Source organism: Puma concolor, chromosome C2 (assembly GCF_028749965.1).
Source record: "Puma concolor isolate L17-30 chromosome C2, mPumCon1.1.hap2, whole genome shotgun sequence".
NCBI classification, from domain to species: Eukaryota; Metazoa; Chordata; class Mammalia; order Carnivora; family Felidae; genus Puma; species Puma concolor.
In genome coordinates, this window is record NC_141675.1 from 142,638,368 (window position 1) to 142,657,642 (window position 19,275).

General features: G+C 41.5%; 1 protein-coding gene and 1 long non-coding RNA gene across 2 annotated transcripts in view; one reads left to right on the top strand and one right to left on the bottom strand.

The window, feature by feature from the left end:
- The window catches only part of ADAMTS5 (ADAM metallopeptidase with thrombospondin type 1 motif 5), a 50,671-nt gene that overhangs the window by 29,261 nt on the left and 2,135 nt on the right, over positions 1-19,275 (bottom strand). Inside the window, exon 2 of the mRNA XM_025913943.2 lies at positions 8,437-8,569. Within this exon, the coding sequence (XP_025769728.1) occupies positions 8,437-8,569 (133 nt within the window). The remainder of the gene's footprint in view (positions 1-8,436; positions 8,570-19,275) is intronic.
- LOC147577566 (uncharacterized) lies at positions 2,105-8,617 on the top strand. The gene is made up of 2 exons (XR_015240405.1): positions 2,105-2,550; positions 8,388-8,617. It is a non-coding gene; the product is annotated as an uncharacterized LOC147577566 (long non-coding RNA).

The following is a 19,275-nucleotide window of genomic DNA, read 5'->3' on the forward strand; positions in this document are numbered from 1 at the left end:
ACTCACATTAGAGACCACACACTATGGCACTAAATGCTTATTAACATAGAAAAATCCAGAATCCAGGAAACTTAAGATATAATGTCGTAGCGGACAATAATGCATTTCGAGTCGGTGTTGTGAAAGGTTTAATTAGAATGGATCACGATGTCCCTGATCTCCTAGGACATCTGCCTTTTCCAGTGAGAATTCGTTCATCAGTCACCCACGGGGATGTTGAGAATTGCAGATGTGAGCAGAGACGAAGCATTTCCCTGAGAAGCAGCCTTCAGCAGGATTAGCACAGCTGGGATTTGCACAAATGTGTCCCAGAGATTAAGACGGCAAATGAAGCATATGAAGCCTTGGTGGAGAAAATGTTTACAACCCCTAAACTTAGGGTGTTGGTTTATCAAAATGCATTTTACGAGGAGTCTTTAGAGCAATACAGAGCAGAGTTAGTTGAGGGGTGAAGTCCTTGGAGGAGCCCGAGTGATAGAACCAAGGAACCCACAGAGAAAGGCAATTCTCACCCTTGGAAAGCCAGGTATTTCTTTCCAAAGTCCCCGTGGAAAAGAAGAGTGGAGGGCACGTGGGAGACTCAGTCGGTCAAGCATCTGACTCTTGGCCTCGGCTCAGGTCACGATCTCAGGGTTCCTCAGATCCAGCTCTATGTGGTGCCCTACCTTGACAGTGAGGAGCCTGCTTGGGATTCTTTCTCTCCCTCCCCCTCTGCCCTTCCCCCTTTCTCTCTCTCTTTCTCCCTCTCAAAGCAAATAAACTTTAAAAAAAAAAAGAAAGCAAGAAAAGAAAAGAAGAGTGAGGAGGAGTCAAGGCAGTTTTGAAGGTAAAAGAAGAGATCTGAAGAAGCTCAACCAAGCTCCTAGAGTCAAACCCCTACTGAGAAGAGACAACGTAGAAAGTAGACAGAAGGCGATAACTCACTGTCAGGGTTTCAAGTAGAGGTCCCAAAGTCTCGCTTTAAGGAGGAATTAGTATTTGCATTTGTAAGAATTAGTGTTCGCATGAATATTAAAATTGGAAGTATTAGTATTTGTAATTAGTAGACGTGCAAAAGATTGAAGAGCAGTTTGCTTTAACTACGTTAAGTCATCTTGTTTACAAGGCTATCTTTTGCAGTCGATCTTTAATTCTTTTTTTATTATTAAATTTTTTTAACGTGTATTTATTTTTGAGACAGAGACAGAGCACAAGTGGGGGAGGGGCAGAGAGAGAGGGAGACATGGAATCCGAGGCAGGCTCCAGGCTCTGAGCTGTCAGCACAGAGCCTGACGCGGGGCTCGAACTCACGAGCTGTGAGATCATGACCTGAGCCAAAGTCGGAAGCTCAACCGACTGAGCCACCCAGGCACCCCATGCAGTCAATCTTTAATTCTTGATTAACGTAGCTGGAAACCTTTCACCTCAAATCTGGAGGCAATGAAAGGAACAAACACACTTGTGTAGCGAGTGCACTTGTTAATGACATTTGTATTTATATATGAACTAAGAACGTGAAAGGTATTACAGAAGTCAGAAGGAAACTTGGGAGAATAATGCACCTGGGTAATCCAATATTTTCCCAAGTGCTACAGACTTCAGAACTGCCTCTTGTTCTTTGAGATCATTATTAACAGTCAAGATGTAAATTGCAAATGCTTTTGGAGAGAGTACTTATCTATTCTCAATAGACATTCGATCATATCACAAATACAACAATCTTGCTCATGAGTGCCCATCACACAAAGTAAGATCTGGAAAGAGCTTATTTGGGTTACACAAGGAAATAAATTTCATGGTGAATTATGTCAAAGCAAAGTCTGTAGGGTAGGAGTTTGAATTATACTGTTAATCTCAGAAATAGCAAACAATTAGTCACCCAGTAATTTCTCTAGTACGGTAATTGTCTTTTTAAAGGCAAAATGAGTGAGATCCCATTAAATAAATTTCATCTTTGATATTCACAGTATAGACTTAAAGAGTATCTTGCCTCCTTAAATTCACAAATGACTCTGATGTTAGTAAATCTGAGAAAATGTATATACACCGGGTGAAGACACGTTACTACAAAGGGAAATGTTGGTCCAGCGTCTTATTCAGCTCAGGCGTTACTCTACAACTAGGGCTAACTTATAATATTAACCTCAGGAAGGAAATTGGGTTGTTCTTCTAAACTTTGGTCTGAAAATTAGACAGCATTTCAAACTCTTGTATCTTGACCCTAAGCTGACCAACGGACAAGGGGACAGAGCACCACATCCTACAAAAAGTCACAAAAAGCTCTGTAATGTGTTTACTTAAGAAAGAACAGCTCGGATGAAGCATCTGTTTCTTAATGAGGTCATGTTTTTATTTTACCTAATTTTCCAGCTGGGATTATTGAGGTGTAAGAAGATCTTGCCAGGGGTTGAAAAGTGAGCCAACAGCTCACGTGGGATCCAAATCCAGAATCCTTGAAGAAGAGAACCAGGAGCTCCAGGAAGTGGATCCTACATGTCTATTCAAATGCAAAGCCTTAAGCAGAAGTGATAAAACCCCTAAACTCCCATTTCAAAACGTTAAGCATGAATGGTAAGTGTTGCATCAGTTATAGAATTCGGAAGGAAGAAAACTTAATTTGGGGGCCTTCTAGCTAGCTGTGGATACAAAGGATATGGAATCCTTTGTAACTAAATTCAGGATTATCTCCTGGAAGATCAACACTAACGAACCATTATAGGATAGCATCAAAATCTTGGGTTTTAGAGCCAAGTGAATTGGGTTCACGTCTTACCCTAGCAGTATACTAGCTGTTGACCTCAGGCACGTTTAGAAACTTCTTAAAGATGCTTACATCTCTGTGTTTTTTCCTTTCTTGGGTGACTCATTGATAGTGCTTACCCCATGGCATTTTGTGAGGATTAAATAATAAAAAAGATGCAAGGTGCTTAGAAAATACGCTTGACAAGTATCAAAGGCCCAGGGATTGTGAGCTGACTTTATTGTTCTCACTGATATCCTCGCTTTGTTATGCTCTTGAGTACTCTAATCGTAAGTAGTTTTGATAAATTTTGATATTAACAGACAATTGAGGACAGAAGGAGACGTTTGCTAACCATTAGAGGGGGAAAAAATCATGCATCAAGTTTGTGATGTCTTTACTCTTTATGTGACCTTCAACTTGGATTTCTACACATGTGGCAGACAATCTAGAGGCTTCCACAAGAGAAATGGGAATTGGGATATGATATAGAAAACACAGAACCGGCACACAAAAAACCCTAAATCTCCCATTGCTGCGGGACGTAGAGTAGAGACCCATTTCCACCTTTCATCTGGGGGCCAAGAAGGACAGTGTGGTATGGCTCCAGACTAGATAGAAAATAATAATAATAATAATAATAATAATAATAATAATAATACTACGTTTAGCTCACATTGATTAAAGCTATACGTTCGGGTTTAAATCCAAGTTTAATCCTAGCTTCCTTTCACTCCACATTCACAGTTGGTCCTGACATCTGATTCTGTGTGTTGGCTTCAGTCTATGGTGTTTCGAGGGCCTCTGCAGCTTTTCAAAACATGGCCTTGTTTAATCTAATCATCTCTGGGAGCACAGTCACACACATCAGCGCAACCAAAGAACTCCCTCTAACCACAGCGAAACAGGGGCAGCCGGGCTGCCGTGTCTCCACCACTTACTTCCTAAGCCTCCAGCTGAATACTTGGCTTTGACTTTTTAAGTTGCCTGACTTTAGCGCAGGAAGCATTTTGGAGTCTTTCACGGTGGAGAGATTCCCTTAGCACATTTTATAATTAACTACGATAAAGCAAAGCTTCAGCAAGTTCGCAAATGATGGATTTCATTAGCCTAAATAAAATCAGATTGTTCTCCCTCGCATATGGGGAGCTGGCCCAACATCAATAAAATTATTATTTTGGAGAACCATGTGTGCAGCAGGTGAAATCTTTATTATTACAAGCCAATAATAAAAGTTTGACAAGTTAAAAATATAAACTCAAAATGTAAACTTACATTCACTTGCAAACTTTCCACAGTTCACACTTGGGTTATAAAATGGCCATAACCACATTTTTGCCTCCACTCAAGGCACACGGATGAGGACTGTGTTCCCGAGAGTTTAAAGCAACTTCTTAAAATGTCCGAACAATTTAGTCGATGTTTACATACACAAAACATAGCAAGGAGGAAGACAAATTATTATTGCCTGTGTAGGGTCTGTATTTATCAAAATCTATTTTCCAGAAGCCTCCACTGGCATCAGTAGACGATATATCTCCAAAATCTAGCTCTTTTTATGGAAACGATTAGCAGGAAAAGAGAAGGGTTCACATTAATATCTGGTCCAGGGAAAGAGTCACTTTTCAGAATTGTTCATTGAAGCCACTCTGATTTTAGCCTGATGGACAGAGAAGCTGTAGGATGGGTCCTTCAGGCTAGTTCAAGTACTTCACGTTAATTTTCAAGTTCAGAAACATTTTAGATAGAGGGGATAAAAGACCAAAGAAAATTGTGATTCAAATATGACTCTGTATTTTAAACCACTAGGTACAGAAATACGCAGTGGTGGGGCATAGCGTGAGAAACTTTAAGTCCGTTAATGGAAGCATTATTCTTTTCCTTCCTTAATTAAAAAAAAAAATTAAGTGTATTCATTTCAAGACAGAGAGAGTGAGTGGGGGAGGGGCAGAGAGAATGGAGAGAGAGAATCCCAAGCAGGCTCTGCACTGTCAGCGTGGAGCCCGACCTGGGGCTCGAACTCACAGGATGCGAAATCCCACCCTGAATCGAAATCAAGATCTGACGGAGCCACAGGCACCCCGAAAGCATCATCCTTAATCAAATACAGTAAAACCTTGGTCTGCGAACATAATTCGTTCTGGGAAAACACGTTTGTAATCCAAAGCACTCGTGTATCAAAGCGAATTTCAAGAACCACTGGCTCGGTTGTGATCATGCGATGTTCAGCCTCATGTACTACTCGTATTGCAAGACATCACTCGGTTAGCAAGTTAAAATTTATTAGACCTATTTGCTCATCTTGTGAAACACTCACAGACCAAGTTACTTGCACTTCAAGGTCTCACTGTATATCCTTTTACTGCTTATAGAAGAAATAAAGTAGAAAAATTATGGGAACAGCCTAGAAATTTTCTTCACGGCTTATGCTTTGAGCACAGTAACATACCCCCACAGTCTGTGTGCATGAAGCAAATTGCACATTTTGGAATGTTCTCAAGCAGATTTCAAAGCACTCTAGCAAAAACTGAGGTCACTTTACCACTGTCCACAGCCTATATATATAAACCTCCCAATCTGGAAAGTGGTAAATGTCTAATAAAAGGAAGGGAAGAAATCACATGAGAAGAATGAAGTGGAATTAGAATCCAGAGCATGGTTAGCTCAGACCCATGGTTTCATGCAACAATCTAAAAATAAAGTGCCGGAAACAGCTCAGCGAGTGGCATTACCAAAGATCACACTGGCTGCAGAGGCAAGACTGTAATAACAGACAGATGATTAGGAAATATTCTGTGGGGTTATTGTCTCTAATTTCTTTAAGGCTCGTACTTTATAACATATGTTCACAATATCTAGGCAAGAGGTGAAATTAAAGAATAATAAAGCAATTAGAAAATAAAGAGAATGCAAGCCAGATCCCTTTGCGAAAGGAAAATTAAGTCCATATCCCCTTATCCCCAGATCTTAAATTTCTCAGATTAAGCTATATGTAATGCAGAAAGATAGATTAAGTGGGCAGTGTTTGACTGAAGAATGGATTATAGAGAATTCTAAAGAAGGAAATAGAGATGACCCAACCAAGAAATTAAAGGGAACAGAGGGCATGGTCATATAATCAAAGATTTGGGCTTGAGTTTTTCACATAGAAGCCTATACTTCTCCATCATTGTTCCCTTGTAAAACTGCCCAATACTGTACCATTAAGAAAAGTCCTTATTGTACATATACAGCTTTAATAAAACATTTGTTCTCATCAGCACCTGTCTTCCTACTTCTCAGGCTGCTGGGCCTGCCCACGTCTACCCTTGGTTTAGGAATTCAGGAAGGCTGGGAAAGGTGATGCCGGAAGGTTCTTCATGCCAGCCCAGTTGTCTTGAGAGTCTAATGCATCCCCAAAGAGACTTAATTTACTGCCACAGCGATACTCTTGCAGAGAAACCTCCCAAATGCTAGTAATGCATGATAACAGACCATTGCAGGATTAAATGGAGAAACAGCCCTTCCTTCAAGAACTTTGTAATCTCTTCTTTAGAAGATCAGGATGTAGGGCTCATAATCTTACGGATGGCTGATGTCACAATCCAACAGTGTCACTTACTCACAGAGTCTGAGATGAAGCAGCCTCTGCCTACCCACAGATACAGAACCTTTCTTTCGGAACTTCCATCGCTCTGAATAATGGTGATTAACTACTGGTGTACTTTCAAAATCATCTCTGCTTAATGATAATCCTCTGGAGCATTTGGGCTAATTCTTCTTAGCTTCTGCTGCACGTTCAGAATGTTGCCTTGGGCAGCTCTTGTGTTTTTCCCACTTACTCACTCGTGCACATCCGTCTATAGGTAATAAATACTGATTAAGGATCTATATTAGGCTGTATCATTATCAGCTTAATAGGTATAAATGAGAGAGAGGTAAAGACATATTCCCAGCTCCGAGAGCTCAAATAGCATATGTGTTTTAAAAACCTTTTCAGGCTTGCCAGGTCTTTTTTTTTTTTTTTTTTTTAATGTTTATTCATTTTTGAAAGACAGAGAGAGACAGAGTACAGCAGGGGTGGGGCGGAGAGAGAGGGGGAGCAGAGAATCAGAAGCAGGCTCCAGGCTCTGAGCTGTCAGCACAGAGCCTGAGCGGGGCTCGAACTCACAGACCGCAAGATCATGACCTGAGCCAAAGTCGGACGCTCAACCGACTGAGCCACCCAGGCGCCCCATTGCCAGGTCTTTTAAAGTAGCACACATCTCATCATTAGCCCACGTTACAGACAAGAAATGGAGACTCAGTGTCTGAATCACTTGCGTGAGACAAATCAGAGACCACGGAGGCAGAGATGAGACTCCGTCTGGAGGCTACAGATGCCCAATTAATGTGTAAATTAAATTATTATCAGTGATGCTGTAAGGTGGTTATTTATGTTAAGGCTTTTATGTCCGTGTGCTGTTTTTTTTCCTTAGATAGTAAGAAGAATGTCAGTGGAGAAAATTAGAGTCATGATTAATACTTAAGAATTGAAATTTAACCACTGATTTCCACTTCACTGTTGCATTGTGCTGACTTACACAATTACATCTCTGATTTGAAGTTATTTGACTCTCCAAGGAAAACACAGCAGCCAGAAACCTGCCCTCTGTGAAATGTTCTCTGCCTACTAGGAATGTGAAAAAGCAGCTTTAATTTCTGTTTAAGAATTACAGTTTTAGGTTAAAAACCTCAATCTGTTTAAGAGAAATAGAGCAATAAAGTATCAAAGCATACTCTGCTCCCAAGAAGATGATGCTAAAAGGTGAGCTATACATCTAACGTTAAATGAATTTGCTACCTAAGAAGCAAAACAGAAGCATACGTGGTTATAAATAACAGCTGGTGTCTGTAACCTACCCAATTTGGACCCCAAAATAACTCCATGAAATCGGCACCATTATTCCTATACTTCAGATATGAAAACAAGCTTTGAGAATTTAAATAGTAAGACCAATGTGACACAGCAGAAAGTACTTTAGGAAGAATTGAGCCCAGATGTGTCTGATTCTAATATCTAATTCTAAATACTAAAGTACTCATATACCTAGGAACCTAGGTCACTGCCCAGGAAACACATTTCCTAACTGCTGGGATATTTTTCAACAATTAACTCCGTCCTAAATTCCCAATCTTAAGATTTAGACGTGTCTCTTATGACACGCAAATCGGGTGACATTTGAAGACAAACCCTGCGGACTGTTGGTCTCAGTTTGTCTTTGTTATTGAAGACGAGATAGGACTGTTTGTTATAAGCTATTATTCACCTTTGACAGGAGCTATTATCACTCACAGTGGAATAAACATGACAAATCTCTGTGCAAAACTGATTAGCCCCGGAGGAGTCAGGAGACTCTTGGGTAACTTTCAAGAGGCACCTCGCTGCATTTCATAGTCAACTGTGACAAATGCCATCTCAGAGTCATTGATGGATACACGTCACAGGACAGTAGCTGTCGCAAATTTCTCTTAGACGTTTAAATGACACTGTCCACAGGCAACATCTCCTGTGTGCCCGACTGTGCCTTCCTTCTCCCTAACCAGTTAACCCTACAAGTGCAAATATAAACACATTTAATCCCCAGCAGTACATCTGAACCTGGAGAGATCTGGAATTAATTGCCAAGTATTTTGGTTCCCTTTGCAGCTGTTACAAGTGTTTGATTTGGCGAGGGAAGAGAAAAGGCGCTGCATACCAATTTCGTGAGCCACGGTGAAAGCCGCATGGAGGCCATCATCTTCAATCACAGCACAGCTGCGCTCCGGGGAACATATGGTCCCAACGTCTGCCATTCCCAGGGTGTCACATGAATGATGCCCACATAAATCCTGCCGGGGAGAAAGAAAGAAATCATTAAAATCAATTTACATCCAGAAGGAGCCACCTTGTCGAGTCACTTGCTCACTCCAAACAGCAAGAGGGGGGGATAGGTTTATGGGATCACCTGTTCAGCTCTGGAAATGCTCCAAAGACAGATTAGTGGCATGGACTCTTCTAAACATCTCCTGGCCCCAGAGGGGATGGGACTCAACTGCATTTAAAAAGAAGTCCTGGGATTGTAGCTTGTCCGTTACAATAGCAACCTCGGCTCTCACAAAGAGGTACAGCATATACACAGGCACTTAACGGGCAGGATCACTTTCACATACAGTCATGCTTACCAAAGCCCTAAAATTCTGACCGAAAGTCATGCTAAGCTTATCAGAAGCCCGGCCTAATAATTTATTTTGCATCACAGGGGCAAACTGCAACCACGTGTTTGTGGCAAAATACAAGTGTATCAGTAACTCAAATAGGAAACTAAATTGTAATCCAAAAGCGTAATCCCTTGAAAGATTGGCTCTTCATTTCCAAATGCAGCTGTAATTTCATTGGTTACATCTTCAAAAATGCGTGCATTCTTACTCATAGCATCCGATGCAGCATTTCTCAACCTGATCAATCTGCAGAAAATATATGCAATATATTGTGTTTATAGAAGTGAGTGGGAGCATTTTTCTGATGAGAAGTTGTATAGCTTTGAAAAGCTTCTCAAAGAAAAACATGACCATATCCCATTAAAATGACCATTAAATATGATCGAGTTAGCTGAAAGAGACATCACGAGACAATTTTAAGTTATGAAGCATAAAGAGAAAATATAAGCCAGGATTTTGTACATGATCGATCTGTAATAAGCTTTCCCTTAAATGCTATTTGAGTATTAAGAGACATCAGAACTTCTTGTGTTTGACCACCGTTTTCAATGAAAATTAATGAACATTGTGTATTTCCACATCCCCAAATGCAAGGTAGTATCCTAGTGAGCCATAAATGAATTCCAGAAGAAAAAAGTTTTTTTTAAATACCATTATAAAAGATGACTATTTACCGGTTGAGATAATAAATATTGTTTCCATCATAGCTATTATCTTTGCATCCCCAACTATGACAATGTCTGGTTCATTTGCTTAATTGAGGTGAACTGGGACATAGAGTCAGATGCAACGTAGACCTTGCATACCTTTCTAGCATACACGGTATGCTAGAAAGCTCTCAGCAGGTTCCAGGAAGTCAGTGCACGATGTTTTTACTACATAACCAACATTACCCACTCTATGTCAACATAGTCATCTAACTCTTCCCTATTTTGCTGCATACAAATCTAACCAAGGTAAAGAATATTTAAAATATATACCCTACGATCTTCTCTCTACACTTTCAGGTCCTTATTGTGTTCCATAGATTATGAGATCCCAGCTGTGATGCATTACATTGTTGCCTCCATGTTATTATAGCTTCAGACAGTGGAAATCTCGGCCAAGTAGCCTTGGTGAATCAAGTCCCCAAACCAGCAATAGCCTCCCCAAGTTTCCTGTGTATCCTCATATGTCATCCCGTGGGATCTCAAATTACAGCTGTTGAGAACAAATTAGTAGCTTTTAAAATTGAAACTGGAACACGCTTTTGCATAATAATCAGTCTTCGAGATAATAATATAGCACAATACATTTTCAATCCAGTTTTTCTCCAATCATCTCAGTCACGTTAAGACCAAAGACTCACTTGTCATTGCTAGACACGACAGGCTTTCCCTGCACACATTTTTTTTTAAACCCAGAGTGACGTGTATCGTCACAATTTGGGGGTCGTTATCTTCAAATAACGAAATGCAGGAATTGTTGCCCCTTCTTACTCCGTATGTCGTTCAGCAGCTCAGATGAAGAGTCACAGCAAATGGAAATGGCCCTCCTGCTTTGAACAAAGTTTAAACTGGATTCTTAATATCTCTGTGTGCTTGTGTCAATTGCTCATTAGAGGCTATCAACTCTCCTTGTTATCCGTGAATTGCATTAAATGCAGTTGGCCCTTTGCCACAGAAATGTGTGCATGTGCCAAAATTGTGAACAGAAGCAGTTGTTCTTTTTTTTTTTTTGTAAGCACAACTGATTAAACCCCTTGATGACATGGCCATACTTTACATAATTTCGTAACTATAATTATGTAAACTGGCAACCTCTCCACTTCATTCACGCATTGCAAACCTTGGCAACCCAGATACAGTTTCATCCCCAAGATTTCGAACGAGAAGTCTGTATTTCGTTGTGATCCGATGTTCATGCCAATGCGTAAAAACTCAACTTGTGCATCAAATTACTGAGAATACAGCACATCACACCTATACCAATTTGTGGTAGAGATTTATGACATTTACAGGTGCACACTTTATTTGAAGTTAGTAGGATTTTTTTTAAATGTTATTTCAGATTAGGAGTAAGGAGACAAGGGGGCAATAGCATCTATCTGTCTGTCTATCTCTATTATCCATCCATCCATCCCTCCATCTATCTGTCTTCTGGATGTTATGTTATGATGGCCCTTTTCATGCAGGATCCAGATCCTATCACCATGGTGTAGATAGCACTGCAAAGGAAGATTAGTAAAATGTAAAAGTTGGAAAAGCATGCAGAGACTTAACAGGTGGCTTGTGGTGTAGGCCAGGAGATATGACTGGGACATTGGATCTAACTCAAAAATAGAGCTTAGATGGTCAACAAGATCGATGAAGACTTGACAAGGAAGTCATTGACATGGTGACCACTCACCAGATGTGGCCGTTTAAGGGATTATGAATGTGTCAGCATCTGTGATTCATCATGAAATTTAGAAGGACTAGTAGCACCCCAGACCTATTCTTGGGGATGGAGTCGGGGGGAGGGAGCCAAAAAAGTATGCTACCTGGAGAAGCAGATGCCCAGAAGATAGTACAAATCCCACTTGACCCACTGGTCCCAATGACCCCTTAGCAAATCCCAGTGGTCAGTACTGGGGGTGGGGGGAAATTAACCAAGAAGACATGAGAATGTGCAAAGAGGAATGAATGGCAGGAGCCATGGGATTTCTGGCCTTGACTGGGAGACTGGCCTCTCATGCAGCATAAATGCGCTGCGGGAAGGAGCCAAAAAGCAACACAAGGTAAGAAGAGCGGCCATCATCACACCTGCAGCAATGGCAGCCCCAATTAAGGGAGAGTTCGTCGTCCAATGGAGTCCTGAGTTAAATACCAGCAACTTCTGTTTATATAAATATTACCATCTCATAAGGGCAAGCATGGAGCTCAAGAGAAGGGCACAGAAGAGGAATTAATAAGCCTCAGATGCCTGTCTGACTTCCCAATTCCTATGAAAAGGGATTAAGATAGAAGAATTCATCTTGCATGGTACATACTTTAGTCTTAAGTACTATTCAAACATATACACCATAATGCAGATTTATCTGTGCATCCAATTCTTGAGGTGTCATTTGCCTTTCTGGCCAGCTGTACAGCAATCCCCAATAGCAGAGGTCTTGATTTAGATCTCAAGAGAAACTGGGTTCATCGGGTCTGTTAGTCCGACCATTATGGTGACCCATGGTATACTATCTCTGTCCATGCTTCTGGATACAACTAGGTGATACAAATATACCGAGACCACGGATCCAGATGCATTGATTCCTAAAACAATTACGATGTGCCCCCAATCTGCTGACGCTGTGCTCAGTGCTGACCCTGTGATAAATACATAAGATCTGATCTCGGCCTTAAGAAGCATCGCGATCTAGTGAGCAAAACAGATATGCCAAGAAGGAAGCAAATTGTGACATGCTACAACAACTGATTTTTGAGGGAATGTAGAATGAATCTGAATCAATAAAAGTGTCTCAAAGGAGGTGACTGATATTGAGGGATGAATAGAAGTCTGAAAGTCTTAGAGGAGGGGTATCCCAACCAGGAAAGACTGGTCAATACATCAGGGGGTGGTAGAAGGCAGGCTCTGTTTGGGGGGAATGACAGGAAGCTTGTCATGGCTGGAGAATGTAGGATTTGTCGGGCGGAAGGCAATCAGGGGAAGCTGGAAAGACGGCGTGGCCCAAGTTCCAAGATGGGACATTTCGTCTGCTAAAGGTAAAGTAAGAAGAAGGGAAAGACGGAAGCAGCAAGCTGGAGGTTAGGGGGAGGAAATGCTTGGGAGAGTCCTTTTGGAGAACAGGAATGGAAGCTGATTAGACACAGTCAATGCAAAGTAGACCACTATTTTTTTTAAGGTTTTATTTATTTATTTTGAGAGAGAGAGAGAGAGAGAGAGAGAGGGAGCTCGCAAGCAGGGGAGGAGCAGAGAGAGAGAGAGGGAGGGAGAGAGAGAGAATCCCAGACTCTGAGCTGTCAGCACAGAGTCCCACACGACCCAGGGCTGACCTGAGCCCAAATCAAGAGTCAGTTTTAGCCAACTGAGCCACCCAGGCACCCTTAACGCAGATCACTTTTTAATTCTAACACTATTAGTCAGAGTCATTACCGAAGTTGTTTAAATGCTTTGAGACAAAGTTCCCTCATCATTAACGTAAGGAATTTGGACCAGGTGATCCCTAAGTCTTTCCAGCTCTACCTGTGTTGATATTAAATGGAAACACTCCAATTTATAGGTGGAGAAATTAAAGCTCAGGGCAATAAGTGTCCAAAGTTGCAAGCCTGAGACTGGTGAAGCCAAAATTTGAACCCGCATCTAAACGCCCCAATTCCTAAACCACCTTCACCATGGTACTGGTAAAGCATCACACATATTTTTCTTGACAGTTCTGTTACCTTTTACATTTATAGCCTGTGCCTGGTCAAGCAAATTCTTTCCTACAACAAATAATGCAGCATGGTCTTTATCTCTATGGTGTGTTCAGTAAAACTCAGCAATTTAGAAGCATACTAAATGTATAAAAAGCACTGAGAGGGGCGCCTGGGTGGCGCAGTCGGTTAAGCGTCCGACTTCAGCCAGGTCACGATCTCGCGGTCCGTGAGTTCGAGCCCCGCGTCAGGCTCTGGGCTGATGGCTCGGAGCCTGGAGCCTGTTTCCGATTCTGTGTCTCCCTCTCTCTCTGCCCCGGCCCCGTTCATGCTCTGTCTCTCTCTGTCCCAAAAATAAATGAAAAACGTTGAAAAAAAAAATTTAAAAAAAAAAAAAAAAGCACTGAGAAAGATATTCCAGAAAAGAAGAAAATGGAAGGGCTGGATAAGAAACCTGGACTTCATTTACTTGTACTTCTCTCTCTCTCTCTCTCTCTCTCTCTCTCTCTCTCTCTCTCTCCTACCACATCTGATTGGTCACCTAAGTCACTGATCCCACCTACCAAATGTCTCCTCCTCTTCCTTCCATTATGGCTTCCTGCCTGTACCATCATCTGAGGCTTCTAACTGGTCCCTTTGTCTCCTGTAACTGCCCTGCCTGTACGCGGCAGTCAGTTACCTTCCAGAGCCCAAATCTAATTAGCATGGCATTCAACCTGCAAGCCAGGCTTCCTGTCAGCTTCCACTGCACTGTCATGTCCCCTCTTGTCCGCTATTTCCTGCATATCTTATCAACATTTTGGGGCCAAACCTTAGCCCAAGCACTCCTTCTGTTGGAAAGGGCTAATTAACTCACAGCCACCTCATTTTAAAATCTCTTGATTTGGTGCCTGCTTCTGTATTTCTAATACCATTCTTTTCATTTTGATTATCTAAAGTCTCCTTTTGAAAGTTACTGATGGAGCCTGCAATGGCTCCCCCTGGATTGAGTCCAACTACTCCCGCTGGAAGGCTCATCCCAGAACACACTTCTGGTCACGGCCGTTTTAGATTCCCATTGGATTTAATTAACAACTTAAAATCTTAAGTGTGGTGCTGTGGACTGATTTGTGTCTCCCCCCAAACCTCAAATTCGTATGCTGAAGCCTTAATCCCCAATGTGACCGTATTTGGAGGTAGGGCCAAAAAGAAGGTAATTAAGGTTAAATAAGATCATAAGGGTGGCGCCCTAATCCAATAGGATTAGTGTCCTTCAAACAAAAGACATTGAAATCTCCTCTCTCTCCTCTCCCCTCCAACCATCAATGCCGGACCGTGGAAGAAAGGCCATGTGAGCATACAGCGAAAACGTGGCAGGAAGAGATCTCTCACCAAAAACTGAATAGGTTGGAACCTGGATCCTGGACTTCCCAGCTCCAGAACTGTGAGAAAATGTTTCTGTTGTTTAAGCCCCCCAATCTATGGTATATATTTTTTTATGGCAGCCTGAACAGACTAGATACACATGACACACAATTTCTTCTATAATCTAGTTGTCATCGTCTTCTCTAGACTAGACTCTTATCAACCTCTGCCTTCATATTGTGTGCTGTATCACTTCCAACCCCTTTTGTCCCTGGGCCATTGCACATGACAGCAGGGCAAGTATGCAACGCCTACTTCCTCCTTACGGTCTGGTTAACTCTGAGACTTCTTCCAAATTGAACTCAGCTGGGTTAGGCAACCTTCTAACGCATTTCCATGATATCTCATGGGCACGTGTGTCATAAAAATCATCACGCTATATAGCAATTATCCATTTCCTTGTCTGTTTCCTGGGACAGATTCTTAGGAAAGGGGTCACATTTTAAATTTCTGAATCCCTCTCTGTTTATTAGGAACATATTGACTGTCTGACTAAATTAGTCACACTATTTCGTTTAGAGAGCATTAGACAGGACTACGTTCTCTCTCTGCCACTTGTCAGTTATTACTCTTAAAAGACTATTTCTTTTCATTAATGTCTTCATCTGCCCAATTATGATGATATTTTGGTTGTATAACACAATGATAGCATGATATCACATACACAATGCCATTATGTTAAGATCTATGGGCAGAATTGATTATTCCTCCCTTCTCTTTTCACATACTTTGTTTATAACTTGGTCACAACATTCACCCAAGTTTTCCTTAGTTAGAGTGATATATGTGTGCACCTGCTGCCTTTCCTTTGGTGATAAGCCCAGTTGGGCAGGGAACAGGTATATTCCACGTATGCTGCATTCAGCTGCATCAATGAGTGCCTCACACATAGAAGGTATTCATATCCATGTGCCAAAAGTGAGAGAGAGAGAGAGAGAGAGAGAGAGAGAGAGACAGTAATTACATAAGTCCTGTGTGTTTTGGCATATTGTCTGTAACGAACCTTAGATTTTTTAGAATATTCTACACTATATTTATTGGTTTATTCATCAATTGAGATAGAATTAACTTATACTAGTTTTAGGTGTACAACATGAGGATCTGATATATGTATATGTTGTGAAATGGTCACCACAATAAGTCTGGTTAATATCCATCACTATGCATAGTTACATTTTTTTTTTCTTGTGATGAGAACCTTCAGGTCTATTCTCTTAGCAATTTGCAACTCACATTTGTTTTTTTCTTTTTAATGTTTATTTATTTTTGAGGGGGGAAGGGGCAGAGAGAGAGGGAGACAGAATCTGAAGAAGGTCCAGGCTCCCAGCTGTTAGCACAGAGCCCAATGCAGGGCTCCAACTCACTAACTGTGAGATCATGAGCTGAGCCAAAGTCTGACACTTAACCAACTGAGCCACCCGGGTATCCAACAAATTTTTTTAAATGTCTATTTATTTATTTTTGAAAGGGGCATAGAGGGGTGGGGGAGACAGAATCACAAGCAGGCTCCGTGCTGTTGATGCGGGGCTCGAACTCACGAACTATGAGCTCATGACCTGAGCTGAAATCAAGAGTCTAAGAGCTAACTGATTGAGCCATCCAGGCACCCCTACATTTGTTTTTAAAATGTCAACTACAGCTGCTTAATCTGCTCTCAGTCTTCCCATTTCTGAGTTATTTAGATGTTTATTGATCAGGATTGATCTATACAGGCTAGGAACCCTGGCTAAGAGTTCACTTTTGACTTTAAATGGGATTTGAACTCAGATGGGCAAGTGGATTAGTCAATCTAGTCAGCAAGCAAGTAAGAAACAGCACATCCTTCTTCCTCCTAGCTTCAGGTCACCCGTTAGGGCTCCCTATTGTCACAAGCTAACAAGGGGCTGGCTGCTGGAGGAGAAATGCTCTCTCATTTCTCAGCACTGCAGAGCAGAACATAAGGAGAGGTGTTAGCTGAGAGACAATTGCCTATTAACTCGCAGAGTGATAACTAATGAAGGCGAGTGCACCTTGTATATTGCACAGTCTGTAGCTGGTTCATTTTCAGTCGAATGCTTTCGATCCATGTTAAGTTTGGGATGAGGGGGGTCTTAAACAATCTCCAATTTTATCATCCTGCAGGTAGGACATTTGTTCCTAAAGAAGAGTGTGTGGTCTCCTAAATGGGTTTAAGAGACTGTCTTTAAAGGACCTATTTTAAAACAAAAGAGGAAACCAGGGGACAAGGAAAGGATTCTGGAAAGCAAAATGAAATCCTGGGGAGATCAGATGTCTACTGTTTGATGGCAGAAGGGGTGCGAATTCCAGCATGAGCGCTATTCCAGGATGAAAATGGTTCCTCTGCCAGAAAATTGACTGGTGCTAAGTTTCTCTAATTAGAGTGCCAGGTAAATGAATTACTAGCACCATTCTGCTGACTCCCAGACACAACGTTCAAGGTGGCCCGGGCCAGTAAACAGGGATGGAAAACATATCCTCACACATTCGCTTCATGCCTGAAAAACAAGCAATTTAAGAGAAGACATCTGGACACAAAATTTGAACGGTTCTCAGAGCCCATCAAAACATGGATTTGATGGCTTGGCGTCTGGTTGCTAAGCAACGTACTTCTTACATTCAAAACAGAGTTGTAAAAGTAGGTTCCAGGTGCCAACTTCGGGTATTTCTCATTGAAAAAAAAAAAAGCCATGAACGTTTCTCTTAGGTCTTAGGGTACCTGATTTCTACGGTGGAAGGGCTCAGATGATTTCTGCTCTCGTCCCCTTATTTCTCACATTCTGAAGCATTAGGTGGAGTTTAACTTTACATTTCAAGGTACTCTTACTGGATGCTGCATTAAGGGTCTTGTCATATTTTTCTCAGCCCCCCAGTGAACAGCATTCTTTGAAATTAAGTCTATATAGTCACAATACATATGCTTTTCAAGTATTTGGTTCTTCTCAAGTTAGATGTATATACCAAAGGGCCAACCACAACCTAAGTGAGATTCGCTTTACCAAAAGTATGCTGCTTGGCAGGGAGGCGACGGAGGGCCCATGTAAAATATTTTCCATGTGCAGACTCCTTTGGAAAATGTTATGTTATTACAATCCTATTAACATTAAGATAGACCATTAATCTCTTGCTCCCTTTTTTTTATCTACTTAAAACGTACTGATAGGTTTCAAAGCTTGGAAAACAGGAATTGTTAACTCCCCAAATAAAACACAAATCCAGAAAGGCAATAGGCAGATCATTTAGAACCACTAACGGATTTCCCTTTTTTTTTTCTTCTGGGAAGCAATTAGGAAAATTATGGGGCAGGAGGAGGTAGGGAATAATGGGGTCTTCTATTAATTTTTGTTTGTTTTAAAAATTATGGAACGTGCACTTGTATTCCGAAATGAAAGTGAATTATTAAAATGACCTACTCATTTGGAGTAGTGTGCCTACAAAAGTATTTTTTCCTCTGTCTCTAGAGAACTTCCTTCCATAAACTCTCTGAAGCCTTCTTCTTGGCAGCTTCTTGTGATGCAGCAGAGCAAGAAATCCAGACGTGGAAAATTGCTTACAAGAAAAAAAAAAAGTCTTGGAAACCAAATAAAAAAGGACTAGTTTTACAGGAGAAGTTCACTCCATACAGAAGGCTACAAAACGAATGTTCTTCCATTTCAAAGATTAATGTAGCGCAGAGAAATTACAGGATGGTTTTTAGATCACTTAATGAGAAGGAAGATTTTCCATCGTGCGTAGCCTCATGTCCTGCCAGGTTCTTCCTAAACTGTTGCCCTCTGGCATCTTTGTTTACATGTGGTTTACATTTATGTCCCCCCCATGGACCACAAGTGTTTCTCCATTCCAAATTTGTCGACACTTTTCCTTCATACCAGGGGTGCCTTGGTAAAAACAGAGAATTAGGTGGTGGAGCCCTGTGATTCTAAAGCCTACAAGCCATCATGGCATCTTCTATCCTAGCTCTGGGCACTCCATTTCATACCATGCATTTGCATGATATTTCAAACTTTCAAATCCTTCAGCTACCCTGGGTGGATCCCAAATACTTAAAGAATGAGCTTTCAAAGGCAATTCTAACCAGGCAGCCGCGAGGCAGGACTTAAAACTGCCAATCAGAGCACAGTCATGAAGCAGGCTCAGAGCTCTGAGGAAGCCAGGCTCAAAACCAGCCCAGGCTCCGTGTCTGAATGTCACATTTAGGTGGGGACTGAATGATTGAGCAAATAGATATTGTGTTCTTCCCAGAACCTCCGGGCCTATAGAGATCAGTTTCTTTCCTTCCCTTTAACCATCTTCCTTAAAACAGGGAAATCCTGGGAAAGCATTCCTTCCTCGTGTCTTGACTCTTTGCCCAGGTCTTTCCACACTGGGGCTTCAGAAACACGTTCATCCAAAACCCAAACATGCAAGCTGGATGTGACCCTTCGCTGGCAGCTCCGGAGGGACAGGCAGTGCCTGACTGGAGGACTAGGCAAAGGAGGCACTAAGGATCCTGACAAGACTGGGTTATCCTCCTTGCCCTCCCGAATCCCTTCCTTACCAGAAACAAAAATTCACCAA